Below are 19,989 nucleotides of genomic sequence, written 5' to 3' on the forward strand. Positions count from 1 at the left end.
AAAACCATCCCAGCAACGCCTCACTGGAGGTGGTCAAGTCAAGTCAAGTCAAGTTTATTTGTCACATACACGATGTGCAGTGAAATGAAAGTGGCAATGCCTGCGGATTGTGCACAAAAAAAAGTTACAATTACAGCATATAAATTAAAATTAATACAGAAAATAAAATTTAGTCCCTGGAGTTATAATAGTTAACAGTCCTGATGGCCTGTGGGAAGAAACTCCGTCTCATCCTCTCTGTTTTCACAGTGTGACAGCGGAGGTGTTTGCCTGACCGTAGCATCTGGAACAGTCCGTTACTGGGGTGGCAGGGGTCCCCCATAATGTTGCTGGCTCTGGATCTGCACCTCCTGATGTATAGGTCCTGCAGGGGGGCGAGTGTAGTTCCCATGGTGCGTTCTGCCGAACGCACTACTCTCCGCAGAGCCTTCCTGTCCTGGGCAGAGCTGTTCCCAAACCAGACTGTGATGTTGCCGGACAAGATGATTTCTACAGCCCCAGAGTAGAAGCACTGAAGGATCCTCAGAGACACTCTGAATTTCCTCAGCTGTCTGAGGTGGTAAAGGCGCTGCTTTGCCTTACCCACCAGTGCGGCAATGTGTGTTGCCCATGTCAGATCCTCTTGATGAGGACTCCCAGGTATTATGAACACTTTATGAAGTTGCTGTGTGCGTTAATGGATCTCCCCCACCGCTCCCTCCACCACTCCCCTCCCCGCCTAATTGTCAAGATCTGGGGAACTCCAACTCTTTGCGTCTATGGTTTAATCCAGCACCTGTTGTTCCTTCCTACACAATTACAAGATCTCCCGGTTGCTCAACACTTTAACTCCCCCTCCCGTTCCCACACTGACCTTCCTGTCCTGGGCCTCCTCCATTGTCAGAGTCAGGCCCCAGCACAAATTGGAGGAACACCACCTCATATTTCACTCGGACAGCTGACACCCCGGCGGTATGAATGTTGACAAATCTAACTTGAAGTAACTCAGCATCCCCTCCCTCTCCACCCCCCTCCTCCCTATCCTAGTTCTCCGACTGGTTTCACTGTCCTAATTAATTTTGCTGTTTGTAACCTTCCCCCTCAGCCAACAATGATCCATTCTACATTTCCTTGATCACCTTACCCTTCCAAATCACTACACTCCCTCTCACCTGACTCACAGTTTGAAGAAGGGTCTCGACCCGAAACGTCACCCATTCCTTCTCTCCAGAGATGCTCCCTGTCCTGCTGAGTTACTCCAGCATTTTGTGTCCAATTACAAGACCTGCTGGATCACCTGGATGCTAACCATATTAACTCCATTTCCCATTCCCACACTAACCTTTTCTGCCCTGTGCCTTCTCTATTGTTAGACTGAGGACTAACAGCAGAATATATTGCCCTTGGGTAGCTTACAACCCAATGGAATGAACATTGAATTCTCCAATATAGGGAATCCTGCCTCCTTTTTCCCTCTCACTTCCCTGTCCCCCACCTTGGTGAGCGGCCATCTCTTCCACTATCCCACCACCGTTTCCCTTCCCATTGTCATATGCATGTACATGTACAATGAGAGTCTTGCTTGGAGCAACATCACAGGCACATAGACTCAGACAACACGCTCATACCGCTCATATATATATATATATATATATACTTCTGAGTGCCCAGGTACACATCAGGGGATTTCACAATAGTGCAGAGAGCCAAACATTTTTGGTTCCATTATCACAATTTGCTTCAGTATCGCCACCAATAATCTTCACAGTCCCTAATATTATTGAAAGGTAACCGATTAATGTATTTGATAAACAAAGTTCAGATTGAATACAAAAGCAAAATCCCATAGCTGCAGGGATATTTGAGTTAAAAATAATGCTGGACATATTCAGCAGATCAGGCACCATATGAGCAGAAAGAGTTCACGTTTCGGATCAAACCTTTATCGGATAGTGCAAGGCCATTAATCTGAAACATTACCCTGTTTCTCTCTCTTTGGATATTTCCTGATCAATTGCATGTTTCCTACATTTTACTGGTTTTACTGCCAGTATTGCTTGCATTTGAGTAATTTTCAGAAATAGTGCTGAGACATCGAAGGTAAGATGTAATTTTGTGCTGCAGACAATTCCCAACAAAATAGAGTTAAATATAAAGAGCTTCCAGCTTTCTATTCGATTGGAAACTTCAAAGAGAAACATTGCTCCCAACCTAACTAATTAATTCTCAAAGCAAGACAAAACCTCGGCTGGTCAAGCAGCATATCTGAAATCCCTCTACTTTTGACCCAAATTCAGGACATGAATGATAGAATCAAGACATCATTAAATTATAATGGCTCAGAAGGAGGCTTTTTGGCAGCATCGTTGATTAATCCCTTCAGTTCCATTTCCCCATACTTCATCAGCAATCATTTAATCTCCTCAACCACATCGTTGATATAGATTGTGAATAGCTGGGAATCAAACACTGCCTAGTACCCAACTAGTCAGCCTGAGAAAGACTATTTGTCCACACTCTTTGCTTTCTGCCATAACTGATTATTAACCCATGCCAAAGTAAACGGAATCACAACAAATGCATGATCTGATTTAGGCAGCACATTATCAGCTGGACTAAATGCAAGGGCACTTTTTCAAATAGTATGGGATTTTGTGAATAAATCGATTTCTCCCGAGATGCTGACTGACCTGCTGAGTTACTCCAGCATTTTGTGAATAAATCGATTCTCCCGAGATGGTGCCTGACCTGCTGAGTTACTCCAGCATTTTGTGAATAAATCGATTTGTACCAGCATCTGCAGTTATTTTCTTTTAGAATCCTCATGTGCCCAATTACCAACAAAACTATTTGTAAACTGCAGGGTGAAAGTGCAGACCAGTCTCAATAGAAATTAAATCTTGTGTGTATTGTAGAACCCGTATCTATATTGGAAAAAGCCTTCTAGCCATACAGGCATGTGCTTCCAGCTCCCTGCAGATGTATGTTATCAACATTAACAGTTTGGCAAATCCCCAGAACCCCTCTTGAAACAATTTCTAATGTGTTAAAAACAATATCAGAAGTGACTTTAGGAATTTTCACAACTCTACTGATTGTTATATTGTGCATCTTTCTTAACAATATTTTTAAAATACAGGTGGCTAATGAAGCAGCTTAACAAAAAGCCAAATGTTTTCTAAAATATCTTGCTGCTTTATTACGGCACAATTTAAGTGGGAATTGCAGGTGCTGTTGAGAGGTTTATAAGGTCATAAGGTCACGTGATAGGAGCAGAATTAGGCCATATGGACCATCAAGTCTACTCCGCCATTCAATCATGGCCGATCTATCTTTCCCTCCTAACCCCATTCTCCTGCCTTCTCCCCATGACCCCTGACATCCATACTAATCAAGAATATATATATCTCTGCCTTAAAAATATCCATTGACTTGGCCTCCACAGTCTTCTTTGGCAAATAATTCCACAGATTCACCATCTTCTGACGAAAGAAATTCCGTCTCATCTCCTTCCTAAAGGAACATCCTTTAATTCTGAGTCTATGACCTCTAGCCTTAGTGGAAACATCGTCTCCACATCCACTCCATCCAAGCCTTTCACTATACGGTAAGTTTCAATTGTTCTTTATACTGACAAATTTATTATGGAGTTCGAGCCTGTGCCATCGTGTGGTAGATACTGGGAGTAAGGCTGGGATGGAGTTTTTAAGTACTGGAACTCAATGCCTCCAATGCAGTGCTGGATAATAATATTTTATTTTTGACAATACCCATTAAAATATTCTCTTGCATGACCAAAATAAACGTTTACATATCACCACTAACTGGTATTTCCACAGATTTCCGGAGATCTCAAGATACAGTTTCAAAAGTTCAAACACTACTACATCTGCTGAATATTGGACGTGGGAGTAAAGATTTCATGGGAGCACTGTTCAATTAACATAGAAATGTTAGCTTGAATAATTGCCAACCACGATAAGAGTTTAGCATGCGGACCATGTTTAGTTGTCATATCCATGACTTTCATTTAATGGTAGAAAAATAATTAAATATGGACTTTGAAAACCTACTGATTATATTAACAGAACATAGACCAGTACAGTACAGGAACAGGTCCTAGGGCTCACAATGTCCATGCCGAACATGATAGCAAGTTAAAATAAACTCCTCTTCCTTCTCGTGATTCATATCCCTCCATCCCCTGATTTTATCTGCTCATTCTTGGCTTTTACCTATTTAGTATTTTGCTTGCTAAGTTGAAATATGTATTTACAAAATGGTCCTTCTCCTTTATCATCGTTAGTTTTTTGCACGTCTTTCATTCATTTGTTCCATATCCCTCTATATCACCGTCTATATCTCTCCTTTCCCTCTCCCCTGACTCTCAATCTGAAGAAGGGTCTTGACCTGAAACGTTACCTATTCCTTCTCTCCAGAGGTGCTGCCTGCCCCACTGAGTTACTCCAGCTTTTTGTGTCTATCTTCAGTTGAAACCAGCATTTGCAGGTCCTTCCTTTACAAAATAATTAGTGGATTGTATTGATCAAGCTTAACTTTATATGCAACCTGCAGGAGACTGGAAATCTACGATTTCCAATATGGCCATGAATTGGCAAGTGCAAAACTTCCTTTCAGATGATTTTGATTTAGATTGAGCCACTGACAAATCTGTGGTGACTGCTCGATGAACAGATGTTGAATTTGCTCCTGTTGCCACATGCAATACATTAGGGGGTTTAATCAGATTAAACTGTTGTTTTTCATGTTAGTTTACTTTTAATGTTATGTTATAATCATGCTCTTTTTCCATTACAATAGATCGGAAATTGGATATGTCATTTGCTTCCTTCGTCATTTTTCAAAACTTTTATATGCACAATGCACAAGCCAGGGCGTGCATTTGAATATCATTCACTTGACTGATGGATACAACACTCAAAATGCTGAACAGTATTCAGGAGAGACACAAAATGCTGGAGTAACTGAGTGGGTCAGGCAGCATTTCTGGAGAACGCGGATTGTTGACGTTTTGGGTCGGGACCCGTCTGAAGATGGGTTTCAACCTCAAACATCACTTATCCATGTTCTCCATAGATGCTGCCTGACCCACCAAGTTACTTCAGAACTTTGCATCTTTTTTTGTAAATCAGCATCTGCAGTTCCTTGTATCTACAATATCCAGCAGAGATTATCTCACTAGATTTGTACCCCATTGACTAACGTAATCATCCATCCCCCTGCTGCCAACCCACCCTCAAACTTAGGGATGCACTGGTTGTTGTATAGATGATGTACCATAACAGCTCACCAAGGCTTCTTCAGCAGCCTTGAACCCAGAAATTCCACGTCCTAGATTTATAGAGGCCAGGTGCATGGGACATCATCAGCTCAAAGTTAAACGTACCATCATGACTATGTAATTTATCACATTTCTTTACATTTCTCTGCCACAGAGGGCAGTGGAGGCCAAATCACTGGATGAATTTAAGAGAGAGTTAGATAGAGCTCTGGGGGCTAGTGGAATCAAGGGATATGGGGAGAAGTTGGGCACAGGTTACTGATTGTGGATGATCAGCCATGATCACAATGAATGGCGGTGCCGGCTCGAGGGGCCGAATTGCCTCCTCCTGCACCTATTTTCTACGTTTCTATCTTTCCTTTGTCAAAATGCTGGAACTCCCTGCTTAGCTGCAGTTTGGAAATATTTTTTTATCACCTGGACCTGGAGTTCAAGGGGAAGACGCACTGTAATTTTCCCAATAAATGCTGGCTTTGCTGGAAATGTCCATTTCCAGAATGAATAATGACATTCAGAGGAATTTAACATTTTAAATGGTCAAGACCATGCAAATAGCCCTGCAGTTTATAAAATAAGAACAAAATCCAATTACTAGAATTTACATATGTATTGTTGTAATTCTCACTTATATAATACATTTTTCAACTGATATTCCTTTTGATCTCATATACTGGAATTTTCTTCATCCAAATTCTCCACTAACTGGGTCCAGAGACCTCTTCTTCTCTCCACAACAAGTCAACAGTTAAAGGATTCTCATACTTTTAACCTCAGTGCCAGAATAACTAAATAAATAGTGCAAGGAAGTGTAAGAAAATAACTGCAGATGCTGGTACAAATCGGAGATATTTATCCACAAAATGCTGGAGTAACTCAGCAGGTCAGGCAGCATCTCAGGAGAGAAGGAATGGGTGACGTTTCGGGTCGAGACCCTTCTTCAGACTAAATAAATAGTGCAATAATTAAAAAAAACGTGAAGAAACTCAAACCACCTGTGGAGCTTTCAAGTCACTTAACTTCAGAATTGTGTTTTAGGCAGATTACCAGACTAACTTGCTCACTCTCTTCTCAAGAATTCTCCACATTCTGGGCTTGTTCTGCATAGGGTAACCATAACCAAATTTCATGCATTTTTATAATTCACACAATTAAGACTGCAAATACAACCCCATAATACAACACAAATTTATGTTTAATATAATGTAATCACCAAAACTATTTCCTTTCATCTCAAAATATCACCTGCCTTGGCCTACTGAAACCATCTGATGCTATGCTAACATTCTTCTGGTCAGTCTCCCAAATTGTACCCTTCATAATCTTGGGATTATCCAAAACACTGCTTCCTGTGTTAAAACTTGCACCAAATATAGTTCAGCCATTAGATAGACACAAAATGCTGGAGTAACTCAGCAGGTCAGGCAGAATCTCTGCAGAAAAGGAATGGGTGAAGTTTTGGGTCAATACCCTTCTTCAGACTGAGTGTCAGGGGAGAGGGAAACTAGAGATATGAAAAGGTACGGAACAAATCAGAGCCGGCACCGATGACCCAGGAAAGGGGGAGCCCACAATGGTCCATTGTTGGCTTTGGAAGACGTGATAACAAAGGGAAACAAACAGTTAAACCAGCAGGATGATTAGAGTGGGGGGGGGGGGGGGGGGGGGGGGCGAAGAGAGAGGGCATGCAAGGGTTACTTGAAATGAGAGAAATCAATATTCATACCTCTGGGTTGCAAGCTGTCCAAGGTGGCGCTGTTCCTCCAACCCTAGTTGTCCTGCTAGTTTCACTGTTTGTGTCCCTTTGTTAAAACCTCCTCCACAGCCAACAATGGACCCTTGAGGGGGCCACCTTTCCGGTGCCAGTTCTGATCTGTTCTATACCTTTTCATCCCCCTGGTTTCCCTCTCCCCTGACTCTCAGTCTGAAGGTCTCGACCTGAAACATCACCTATTCCTTTTCTCCAGAGATGCTGCCTGGCACGTTGAGTTACTCCAGCATTTGTGTCTATCTTAGTTCAGCCATTACCCTTGTATTCACTGGCCTCCATTGGTCGCTGGTTATGTAACATTAATTTTAAACTTCTTGTTTTCAAATCTATACATGGCTTTGCCCCTCTCTATTTTCTCAGCCAGTCAATATTTGAGACAACCTTTGACCGATTCTAATCTCTTGATCATTTCGATTTGTAAATTCTTCACTATTGGTTATTCATGGTCTAAGCACCAGACTTACAGCCTAAACTTTGCTAATTCTCTTTCCACCTTTAAGATGTTACATAAAACTTAGTATGATTTTGCCCAGCTGCCCAGTATGTCCTTCTCTGTTCAGTGCAAATTTAATAATGCTGAAATAAAGTATCTTAGCATATACTAGTTTGTTTGAGGACTTTTGTCTTCTTAAGTAGGCCATTATGTTCAGGATGTCTTGGTTCCTCTCCAGTTCTGAGGTGGCTGAGAAGGCCAATGTAGGGCCTACGGATTCTGTCATAGGTGGGGTATTGTTTTATTTCCACCATTTACGCTGGATATCTGTCTGCTCCTAGTGAAGGATCTTAGTGATCTCAATACCATCCCGAATGCCCCTCCTCCATTATGACCAATTGTGGTGCAGGGATTCCATGGGTCTGTGGGAATGTTACCCGCTTTGAAGGAGGCTTGAGAGCATCCACGACTTGTTTAGGCACCAGAGCTTGGAATCTCTTGGTGAGCCAACAGGGCTATTTACATCTATTACAGCAGTTCAACTCTTTTTAAATCTCAATTCGAAGACTTTAAGAATTCCTAACAATCGGTCCGTTTTCAGGTCTGGCAATCTTCCTCGTTCCACCAGGAACGATGGACCGTCTGACCAGACCCCACCGCCGCTGGCTAGAACGAGGCCTATCACGCCCAAACCAGACCTGTGGCCTGCTGGAAAATACTCATGGACTTCACGATCAGGCTATTGGGCCCAGACAACAGAGACCCTCACCGAAGATAGACACAAAATGCTGGAGTAACTCAGTGGGTCAGGCAACGTTTCTGGAGCGAGGGAATGGGTGATGGGACAAAACCCTTCTTCTGGAGAGACCCTGACTGGAACGTGGCAACTTCAACAGCCTGACCGCGGGAGAAGACGGCAGGGGAAGAAAAAGGACATTCTAGCCTTCCATCACAGTGAGGAGGTGACTGGAGGAGACTCACTGTGATGGATGTTTCTTTTTTTTTTGTGTTGGTTGTGATTGTGTGTGAAATTGTTTATTTTTATTGCTCTATTGCTGGACTGTGGGTGACCTTTCATTTCATTGCACATCTTGTATGTGTATGTGACAAATAAACTTGACTTGACTTGACCAACTGGCCACACTGGAACAGCAACCTATGGCTACAGAAGAAGCCAGCAACCTAGTGGCCTCTCAGAAGCCTGACTGGACAAGCACACCACTTGGTGGGAGCGGCTGACCTCACATCCCAAACCTGAGGCTTGACTGAACAAAGGGTCTGACCTCATAGAGTGACCGACGCCGCAAGCTGACATAGACTCGATTTCTCTATTGAGTCTCTATTTCCAAACTCCCAAACTCCTCCTGGGATGGCAATTCCACACACCGACTTCCAGGCCCGCCAAGTGAGGGAGATGTGCTGGTCAGCATGCTCCCGGCCAACATCCATGCTACTGAAAACAAGGTGGATGAACCTAAAGCTAGACTTGGGCAACTGAGAGACTCCTATCATTCACTGTGAAGATCATCATCCTGCTATAACTTCCCAAAATGCAACACCCCATATTTATCTGAATTAAATCCCATTAGCTATTCCTCGGCCACTTGTCCAGCTGATCAAGATCCCACTGTAATTCTTGATAATCATCTTCACTGTCTACGATACCACCTATTTGTATTGTCGATACGTGTAGAGGTCTGCGTGCCAAAGAGGTCAGTCTAAGTGTTACCATAGATGAACATTGAGATTCATTCCCAAGAGAAGTCCAAAGCTGATGCATTCAAATCACATGATCCCGACCTGAGAGGGAAATCAACATTTGACCTTCATAAAGCCCGTCAGGGATATCTAGCGAGAATTCCATACCAAGCTAGAATCACACACCAACCGCATGGACACTAGTCAATTGTGGCAAGGCTTGCATGCTGTAATAGGCCACAAACGCAAAGTCGGGCAAAATCTCTAGCAATGGCGCCTTCTTCTTAGACAAGCTCAATGCATCCTCGGCTTGTCTTGCACAGTCAGTGGAACAATGTCACCGGCCCTGACACCTCAGGTGCACATGTACCCACAGTCACTGTCACAGATGTCAGATTGGCCTTCGTGAGAGCCACTCTGCGGAAAATGACTGGCTTCGATGGACTCTCCTGTCATGCTCTCAGAGCGTGGGCCAGCTGCTAGGAGTATTCGCAGACATACCTCACCTCTCCCGACTACAAAATGATGTTCCTCCCTGCTTTAAGAAGACCACTGACATACTGGTGCCAAAGAAAAGTAAGATAGCTTGGCTTAATTGCAACTGTAAAGTGTGGCTTCCACCACCATGATGTGCTTCAAGATGCTGGTCGTGGCACACATCAACTCCAGCCTCCCAGGCAGCCTTCATCCACTGCAATCTGCCTGCTGCGGCAAATGGTCCATGGCAGCTGCTATCTCCCAGGCCTTACACTCAATCATGGAACGTCTGAGTAACAAACATCTACATTAGACTCCTACTTATTGACTGTAGCTCTGCCTTCAATACCACCACACCAACCAAACTCATCTGCAAACTAGGAAACTCCCTTCTGCACTGCCTCCTTGACTTCCTGGCCCAAAGGCCGTAATCAGTAAGGATGGGTAAAACACCCTGCATCATAATTTTCAACAACCTTTAACAAGGCTGCATTCTCCACACCTTACTGTACTCCCTAGATAGGCATGACTGTCTGGCCAAATTCTACTGTAAGTATATTTACAAGTTTGCAGTTGTTTCTGTTTTCATAGGCCAGGGCATTGAGTCTTAGAGTCAGGAATCTTGATGCAGCTCTATCGGGCTTTGGTTAGGCTGTATTTGGAGTATTACATGCAGTTCTAGTCCCCCCATTACAGGAAGGACATGGAGGGTTTAGAAAGGGTGCAGAGGAGGTTTACCCAAATTATGCCTAGACTAGGGATTATTAGGGACAGGGAGGGGTTGGATGGGCTTGATTTGTTTACTCTGAATCACCGGAGGTTGCGGGGTGACCTGATAGAAGAATAGAAAATGATGAGATAGGGTAGACATTCAGAACCTTTTACCCAGGATGGAAAAATCAAAAATAGAGAGCTGAGCTTTAAGGGGGGGAGGGGCAAAGCTTTTTCCACAGGGGGTGGCGAGGGCCTGGAACGTACTGCTGGAGACGGCGATTGTGCCAGATGTGATATTGGCATTTGAGAGACTTTTGGATAGAAAATATGGACATGCAAGGGATATGGATTATGAGCAGGCAGGTAAGAGTTAGTCTTGGCATCATGTTCGGCACACACATTGTGGGCCACGGGGCCTGTTCTTGTGCTGTACTGTTCTACGCTCTGTGTTCTTTGACACACTATAGTGGGCTGGATCCCAAACGAAGACAGGACATAGTATAGGAAGGGGATTGAGAATTTAGTGGCTTGTTGTCAAAATAATAACCTGTCCCCAATGGCAGCAAAATTAAAGATCTTCTCATCAATTTCAAGGAGCAAGGTGGAGTACATGCCAAATTAAGCAGACAGTCGAGAGCTTCAAGTCCCTCAATGTAAGTAAAGCTTGAGTGCAACAAATAGGTGGCTGGACTTAACCACCCACACTGTACCCTGTACCTTCGAATGGATCTTGTCAAGAGTCAAGAATGAAGAGTGTTTTATTGTCATATGTCCCAGCACAACAGAATATATAAACATAGTGCAATAATAATAATAATAATAATAATAATAATAATAATAATAGTCTGAAGAAGGGTCTCGACCTGAAACGTCACCCATTCCTTCTCTACCGAGATGCTGCCTGACCTGCTGAGTTACTCCAGCATTTTGTGAATAATAATAATGATAATCGTCTATTGTAGTTCAGAGCTTATTTGAGGTTGTGGTGTTTAACAGCCTGATGGCTGTCGGGAAGAAGCTGTTCCTGAACCTGGACATTACAGTTTTCCCGATGGCAGGGGTGAAATGAGTGTGTGGCCAGGGTGGTGTGGGTCTCTGATGATGCTGGCTGCCTTTTTATAACAGGTCCATTGTTGACAGCTTTTAATAATTTAATCTTTCCTCACACAACCCTTCCCCTGACAACCAAAACATTTGATAAAAGTGTAAAATGTGAGAGAGAATCAGCTGGTCAGACAGCCACCAGAGAAGCTGGGTGAATGTTTGAGGTGGACAACAATCTTTAACCAGATCTGGAACATTAACTTTGTTTCTCCCTCACAGATGAAGCCTAAACACAATCTACCTTCACCATCTATATACTAAACCTCTCGTTTGTTTGTTTATTTGTGATCGAACTACAGCCAAAACGGTACACGATAGCTTGACAATTTTGGGGCCACCTTACTCGCCGTCGTCGCTTTAATGGTAAAGCAAGTAGTTTTATTGAAATCGGTGTTATATATTTAAAGTTATTCACATTTTAAAGTTTAAATCTATCTCCGAGGGAGGTGGGGGGGGGGGGGAAGGTGGATAAGGGGGGTTGAGGGGGATGGAGAGGGGGAAGGGGAAGTGGGGAGGGGAGGGGGAGAGGGGTAGGAGAGGGGTAGGAGAGGGTGCTGCACCAAGAGAGGTTTGGGTCCAACTTGGTCTAGTTTTATTTTTAAATGATTGCTGATTTTCTGACGGGTGGAATAGTTTGCTTTTAAAAATAACTTTATTGCAATGAAAAGTGTAAAAAAAAATGTTGCATTTCTTCCGACCTCTCCTGGTGACCGAGGAGGGAAGATTTTGATCTTGAACGATTTAGCCTGAACGATGTGCTGTGCATTAAACCGCGATGTTCACCGACCGCTGGCAAATCTGACGCGAAACTCTGCTTTCTAAGGGACTGTCTTATTGATGCAAAACTCAGTTTCAAGTAGGAAAGATTCGCACAACTTCTGGGGGGAGATTCGGGCAAAGATTATATAGAGTCTCTCGGAAAGGATCCGCCTGTAACAAAGTTTTCCCCAGTCCCACCCTCCCTGAGTTGCTCCACTCCCCTCCCCTCCCCTCCCAGCGTCACATCACGCGTGGACTTTTATTTTGATGATCAACTTCCAATTGCAGCAGATAACTGTTGCGACTCCCAGCACCGGGCAAGGCGCACTGAATCAAGGGCACAGTGGAGTTTGTGTGTCAGGGGGTCGCTGCTCAAACACCATGCAGTGGTGTGGAAGGTCCGGATCACAGTGCAGCCCGGTCCCAGTTACCAACGCTGACCCTCACTAAGGGACGCCGGGCTCTGGGAAGGGGGGGGGGGGGGACATGGATCGATCAGACACTTGCGACCCTTACAGGTGTCCAGCTCGCCGGACCCAGTGGGTGGTCAGCGCCTTGGCTTACCACTACGGCCTGGACCGCGGGGTGGAGAATGAGATCGTGGTGTTGGCCACGGGGCTGGACCAGTACCTGCAGGAGATCTTCCACCACCTGGACTGCGAGGGCGAGGGCAGGATCCCCGGAGAGGACTTCCACACCCTGTGCCAGATCCTGGGGCTGGCTGGCAGCTGGGATGGCGAGGAGTGGCCGCAGGAGCTGAGCTTCAGGCAGTTCCACGCCAGGCTGTGCGGCCACTTCAGCACCAAAGCCGGCAGCCAGTACGAGACGGGCAGGCTGCTGGTCGGGGAGGACAGCGAGCACATCGAGACCCAGATCCGCCTGAGGAGCCCCGTGAGGCGGCGCAGGAAAGCCCTTGGAGCCGCTGGCCCGGGCCAGACGCGCACCAGGGCACCTTCAGTGGACCGTCAGAGAGGGGACTCGCCCTGGCAACACTGCACCCGGCAGTGCTACGAGGACATCGTGGCCCTGGAGGCGGCCGAGGACAAGGTCGCAAAGCTGGAGCAGGAGAACGAGAGCCTGCGGGAGCTGGTGGAGGACATGAGGGCCGCCTTGCAGAGCAGCGACGCCCGCTCCCTGGCGCTGCAAGTGGGGCTGTGGAGAAGCCACGCCGACCACGGCTCTCAGGGCTGCCTCCTCGCCTGGTCCAGGAGGGGGTCGGCGGACACCTGTAGGAGCCTCCGGAGCCGCCCCGGCCCAAGCCGCGGGCTGCACAGCGTGCTGGAGGAGATCGACATGATCCGCAGCTCCAGGGACGGGCAGATCGAGGAGGCGATCAGGTTCAACCAGGAGATGGGGAGGGAGCTGAGCAGGTCGCAGGGCGCGCTGGTGAAACTGGAGGAGTGCAACGGCAACCTGAAGGTAGAGCAGCAGCAGACGAGGAAGCGAGTGGAAGAAGCTCGCCTGGCTTTGCTGGGGAGTCTGGAGAAAGTGAAAGAACTGGAAACTGGTGCCAAGCAGATCCCTCTCTTACAGAGGAGCATTGCGCAAATGGAATCAGAGCTGCAGTACTACAGGTAAGGAGGCACCTCAATCCCATCCTTAATGTGTCATTTAATTAAGCATAAAAACTGTTTTGCCATAACATTCACCAGTGGCCACTTTTTTTGACACCACCTGCGATTAGAAGGGCAAGCTTCCAACGTCAAAGTACATAAAGTGAAACGTGTTACTTTTGCGTGAGTTCAAAAAGTTGTTTTTACTTTTGCGTGGAAATTGTCCAATGTGGTGTTTTAAGTTGAAGATCTGGAGGCGATTGAGTGGAAAACAATTGAACTCTTTACACGATCACCATCAGGTAAATGCACTTGCTACTTTTTAATGATCTGACGCTTGGAAGGCAAGCGTGCTGTATGCAATGTAAACATGCTAGGTCCTAACTTTTTTTTAAATTTACTACCAACCATCTCCATCGGTGTCACGACAGCGCTCTCTACCACCTCGAACATACACGTGGAGCCCATAGACTTCTGTAATATTTTGATAGGAAACATCTCTCCAGCAGCCTCTGCCATATCCTTCCATTCCTCTGGCTCACGAAGTAATACTCCACAATTATTCTCTGCCTTAGCCCTGAAGTCACTCCTTTTTGTAATTCACTTCCTCTATCCTTCTCTGTCCTTTTCTAAGCTCGATATATCCATAGGTGCTACCTGTAGCCGCTCGTATCTATTCATACTAATTCACGTAGCTACAAATCTACTTTCCTGGCGTTTATACTAGACGATGACGTAAATTAATATGATTTCCCCCCCTTTTCAAATCTGACTTCATCTCCTCTTGGTCCTTTGATTCTCCAAACTACAACCTCCCTTTCTCCTTTTAAGTCACACTTTCTGCAACACCACGTTGGCGCCTCTGGAGTTAATCTTTTGCCCTGCAATGGTATTGAAATAGAGCCCTAACCAAAGACAGTTCACAACCTCAGGTAGAGGTGCATAAACACTGTTAGTTCCTCTTGCAGCCTTTGGGACAGTTGACCTTGTCATCCACCTCCAGTGTTCCCCCTTCTTTACACATCCACGTGGGAGTGCTCTTGACTGTTATCTATCCATTTATAAACAAGAAATCTCTGACAATGTTCTGTTCCCTTTGGACCATTGCAAAGCACCATCCTTTACCGATGTCAGTCCTCATTAGTATGCTTTAAGAAGAACTTCACCAGCAGTCCACTTGTTCCTTGACTGAAAACCATTGAAAATATATATCACTGTATACACTGGATTTTAGTAAGTATACACTGGAATTTAGAAGGATGAGAGGAGATCTTATCGAAACATATAAGAGTATTAAGGGGTTGGACACGTTAGAGGCAGGAAACATGTTCCAAATGTTGGGGGAGTCCAGAACAAGCGGCCACGGTTTAAGAATAAGGGGTAGGCCATTTAGAACTGAGATGAGGAAAAACTTTTTCAGTCAGAGAGTTGTGAATCTGTGGAATTCTCTGCCTCAGAAGGCAGTGGAGGCCAATTCTCTGAATGCATTCAAGAGAGAGCTAGATAGAGCTCTTAAGGATAGTGGAGTCAGGGGATATGGGGAGAAGGCAGGAATGGGATACTGATTGAGAATGATCAGCCATGATCACATTGAATGGTGGTGCTGGCTTGAAGGGCCGAATGGCCTCCTCCTGCACCTATTGTCTATTGTCTATTGTCTATATAGGAGAAATATCTCAAATGGCCATTTATTCTAGTTCGTCAACCTGGCAGAGATTGGAAAATCACATGTGGAATTTTTTTCATTGTGAGTTTTACTCAACAGCATTTTGTTTCCATTGATGTGATAGTACCATTTCTGTATATGATTTGTCCCAGTATACTAATAGTTGCTGCAATTAAGTATTGGTAAATGAAATGCAGGGAATTTGAGGAAAAGTTCCCAAAATTTTTCATGATTTGCATATGAAAGTCAAGTTCACGAGAGTTAGTCAAAATTGGAGGAACAAACTCAATATATTATGTTGATATGTCCAGTTATTTGAAGCACTTGGCACATTAAAAAATATCCATCTTCACCATCTTTTCTTCCTTATGGAGGTTCTTGTGGTCTAGAAACAGTTGGTCTTACAATGATAATTCTTCCCATAGGACTGAAGATTGTCAGGATAATAATATTGTGTCCCAGTAGAAGCTTGCAAACAACTGCGAGGAACATCAATCACTTTAAGCATTCTGCAGTCCATGGATGCACTAAGCAACTGAGAAGGTATTTATTCACAAAATGCTGGAGTAACTCAGCAGGTCAGGCAGCATCTCAGGAGAGAAGGAATGGGTGACGCTTCGGGTCGAGACCCTTCTTCAGACTTAAATACCTTCGATTTGTACCAGCATCGGCAGTTATTTTCTTAAGCCACTGAGAAGTGTGATATTTACAAGGTGAAGTCATTAGTCATAGCCAGTGGGCAGCCGGAGTGCAGGTAAGGGCAGCAGCCCAGCCTGGTAAGGGTGGCATTGGCAGTCCAATCTGGCAGTGGCCAGGGAGATGGTGTGGGTTCGGGGTGGCATCGGCTGCCCATCTGGGAAGTGGCTGGGGAGGCAGTGTGGGCTTGGACGTCCGCAGAGAAGGTTTGTAGGTCCGTCCGCCATTACTAAAATCCATTATAAAGAGGTCCGTTAAAACGAGAGTTTACTGTGCAGACCAAAGTGGTAATAATTGAACTCTTGAAATCTGCAAATGTACCATACTCCTTCCTAGGGCAGCTTTCTGTAAAAGGTAATCAGGCAAACCACAATATCTCCAGTGGCTCAATTGACCACTGAGGATTTGGAGAAAGAAGCATATTATTCAACAACATTGGAAGTAGTATGATATTATTTGAAGGAAAGATAATTATTGTCATTTAGTTAAAGAAAACTTACCATGCCCCAAAGAGGACCAAAAAAAACACCTAGTGCATTCTAATTATAAGAAATAACCTGGTAACTCAGTCCTCAAACACCTTATAAATTGGCAATTCACTGCACTCTATGTCCAAAATTAAGAAAATGGAGCCTATGAAATAGGTAAACATGGAACAGAAGACAGCACAGGAATGGGCCCTTTGGCCCGCTATGTTTGTGCCGATACGATGCTGAGCTGAACTGATCTCATCTGCCTGTGCAGGATCCATATCCTTCTATTCCTTGCACTTCCATGTGTCCATCTAAACGCCTCTTAAACACCACTATCCGGAGCACGACATCCGGAGGCTGCAACGGATCGTTCGACCAGCTGAGAAAGTTGTTGGCTGCAACCTTCCCCCCCATTGACGAACTGTACACTGCAAGGGCCAGGAAGCGAGCGGGCAAGATCATCTCTGACCCCTCTCACCCTGGCCACAAACTCTTTGAAGCACTTCCCTCTGGAAGCGACTCCGGACTGTCAAAGCAGCCACAGCCGGACATAAAAACAGCTTTTTTCCCACGAGTGATAGTTCTACTCAATAACCAAAGTCTGTAGTCTCTTTTATGCTCTGGTTTATTTTCACCCACATGTTTAGACCGTAATGTTGTATCCTTATTGTTTTGATGTGGTTATGCTTTATTCTTAATTGTTAACTGTATGTTTGTGTTGTCATTTGTGAGCGGAGCACCAAGGCACATTCCTTGTATATGCACATACTTGGCCAGTAAACGTATTCATTCATTCATTCATTCATTCATTCATTCACTGTCATATCTGCCTCCACCACAACCCCTGACAAAGCATTCCAGACCCTCACCACTATCTGAGTAAATACTTTGCCCTGCACTTCTCCATTCATCTTTCCCCCTCTCAGCTTATAGCTATGTCCTCTAGTTTCCAACCTGGAGAAAAGGTTCTGACTATCTACCCTTTCAATGCCTCTTATAATTTTATATACTTCCATCAAGTCTCCCGTCAACCTCTGACATTCCAGAGAAAACAATCAAAGTTTATCCAACTTCTCCTTGTAATTGAACACCTGAATCCAGGCAGCATTTTGTTAAGCCTCCTCTGCACCTACTGAAAAACCTCCACAACCTTCCTGTAAGGGGTGACCAGAACTGCAGGCAATGCTCCAAATGCGGCCTAACCAAAGTCATATAGAGCTGCATCACGACTCCCTGGCTCTTGAAAGAAGGCAAGCCCACCATACCACTTCTTTACCATCCTACCTTTCCTATCTACTTCAGCTGCCACCTTAGGTGGTTATGAACTTGGAATTCAACATCCCTCTGCACATCAATGCTGTGAAGGATCTTGCCAATAACTGTATACTTTCTCCTTACATTAAACCTCCCAAAGTGCAACACCTCACACTTGCTCAGATTAACTCCATCTGCCATTTCTCCGCTCATTTCTACAGCTGATCAATATCCCGCTGAATCTTCTGACAACCCTCCTCACTGTCTGCCACTCCTCCAATTTTATAACATCAGCAAATTTACTCATCAACCCATCTACATTTACATCCAAGTCATTTATATATATCACAAACGGCAGAGGTCCCAGGACAGATCTATGCTGAACTCCACTGGTCACAGACCTCCAGCCAGAATATCTTTGTCCCACCACAACCCTCTGTCTTCTATGAATAAGCCAGTTCTGAATCCATATGACCAAGTCGCCGTGAATCTCGTGCATTTTAATTTTCTGGATCAGTCTGCCATGAGGGACCTTATCAATAGCCTCACTAAAATCCATAAATCCAACATCCACCACCATCAATCTCATCCGTCACCTCATAATAGAAACCATAATAAATTTGGCAATTCTCAGTTCTTCGTTTATGCAATACTTAAACCACAGATACATTGTCTCTATGTTTGGAAGATTCAGTGTAATAGTAAATGATTGACATTCATCTGTCTAGATATGTTCCCTATGTTCAGATACAAGTCAAATACAATTTTTACAATAAATGCAAAAAAATCTGATCCTCATAATATAATGAAAAATATAATCAATTACCAAACTTTTAATATCTGCAATTATATTCTCTGCACTAGAAGAGAATGTCTTATCTTATGATAAACTGCATGCAAAATAATGCAGTCATTGGATACTTCCATACATAGAGTCATAGAGTCCTACAGCACAGAAAGAGGCCCTTCGGCCCATCGTGTCCGTGCCGCCCGTTACCAAACACAGTCTAATTTTAATCCCATTTTCCCGCATTTGGACCGTAGCCCTGAATGTTGTAGCATTTCAAGTGCCCATCCAAATGCCTCTTAAACGTTGTGAGTGTTCCCGCCTCCACCACCACCCCAGGCAGTGAGTTCCAGACTCCAACCACCCTCTGGGTGAAAAAGTTATTTCTCACATCCCCACAAAACCTCCCTCCCCTTACCCTGTATCTATGTCCCCTCGTTGTTGAACCTTCCACCAGTGGAAGAAGTTCCCCGCCATCTACCTTATCTATGCCCCTCATGATCTTGTACACCTCGATCATGTCCCCTCTCAGCCTTCTCTGCTCCAGGGAAAACAACCCCAGTCTGCTCAGTCTCTCCTCATAGCCGAGGCCCTTCATCCCTGGCAGCATCCTGGTGAATCTCCTCTGCACCCTCTCCAAAGCTATCACATCCTTTCTATAATGTGGTGACCAGAACTGTACACAATACTCCAGCTGTGGCCTCACCAGTGTTCTGTACAATTCCATCATTACCCCCCTACTTTTATATTCGATGCCCCTGCTAATGAAGGCCAGAAACCCATATGCCTTTTTGACCACCCTGTCCACCTGTCCTGCTGCCTTCAAGGACTTGTGTACCTGTACTCCAAGGTCCCTCTGTACCCCTGTCTTCCATAGAGTCCTTCCATTCATGGTGTACTCCCTCTCCGTTATTCCTGCCAAAATGCATCACCTCGCACTTTTCAGGATTAAATTCCATCTGCCACTGCTCCGCCCATCTGACCATCTCATCTATATCTTCCTGCAGCTTGCAGATCCCTTCCTCGCTATTCACCCCCCCCCCCTAACTTTGTGTCATCTGCAAACTTGCTGATCATGCCCTGTACGTTGACATCCAGATCATTAATGTAGATTACAAACAGTAAGGGACCCAACACTGATCCCTCCGGCACCCCACCCCTCGGGCGGCACGGTAGCGCAGCGGTAGAGTTGCTGCTTTACAGCGAATGCAGCGCCGGAGACTCAGGTTCGATCCTGACTACGGGTGCTGCACTGTAAGGAGTTTGTACGTTCTCCCCGTGACCTGCGTGGGTTTTCTCCGCGATCTTCGGTTTCCTCCCACACTC

The 19,989-nt window shown here is 44.9% G+C and overlaps 2 protein-coding genes across 6 annotated transcripts in view; one reads left to right on the top strand and one right to left on the bottom strand.

Annotated features, from left to right (window-relative positions):
• The window catches only part of cfap92 (cilia and flagella associated protein 92 (putative)), a 123,777-nt gene extending 110,803 nt beyond the window's left edge, over nucleotides 1-12,974 (bottom strand). For all 3 annotated transcript variants that reach the window (XM_078413956.1, XM_078413957.1, XM_078413955.1), the window contains exon 1: nucleotides 12,865-12,974. The gene's annotated coding sequence lies outside the window, so the exon portion shown is untranslated. The remainder of the gene's footprint in view (nucleotides 1-12,864) is intronic.
• Nucleotides 12,517-19,989, top strand: part of efcc1 (EF-hand and coiled-coil domain containing 1) — an 87,697-nt gene continuing 80,224 nt past the window's right edge. For all 3 annotated transcript variants that reach the window (XM_078413959.1, XM_078413960.1, XM_078413961.1), the window contains exon 1: nucleotides 12,517-13,808. In XM_078413959.1, the coding sequence (XP_078270085.1) occupies nucleotides 12,721-13,808 (1,088 nt within the window). In that variant the 5' untranslated portion in view covers nucleotides 12,517-12,720. The remainder of the gene's footprint in view (nucleotides 13,809-19,989) is intronic.

Source organism: Rhinoraja longicauda, chromosome 17, assembly GCF_053455715.1.
Source record: "Rhinoraja longicauda isolate Sanriku21f chromosome 17, sRhiLon1.1, whole genome shotgun sequence".
Lineage (NCBI taxonomy): Eukaryota > Metazoa > Chordata > Chondrichthyes > Rajiformes > Arhynchobatidae > Rhinoraja > Rhinoraja longicauda.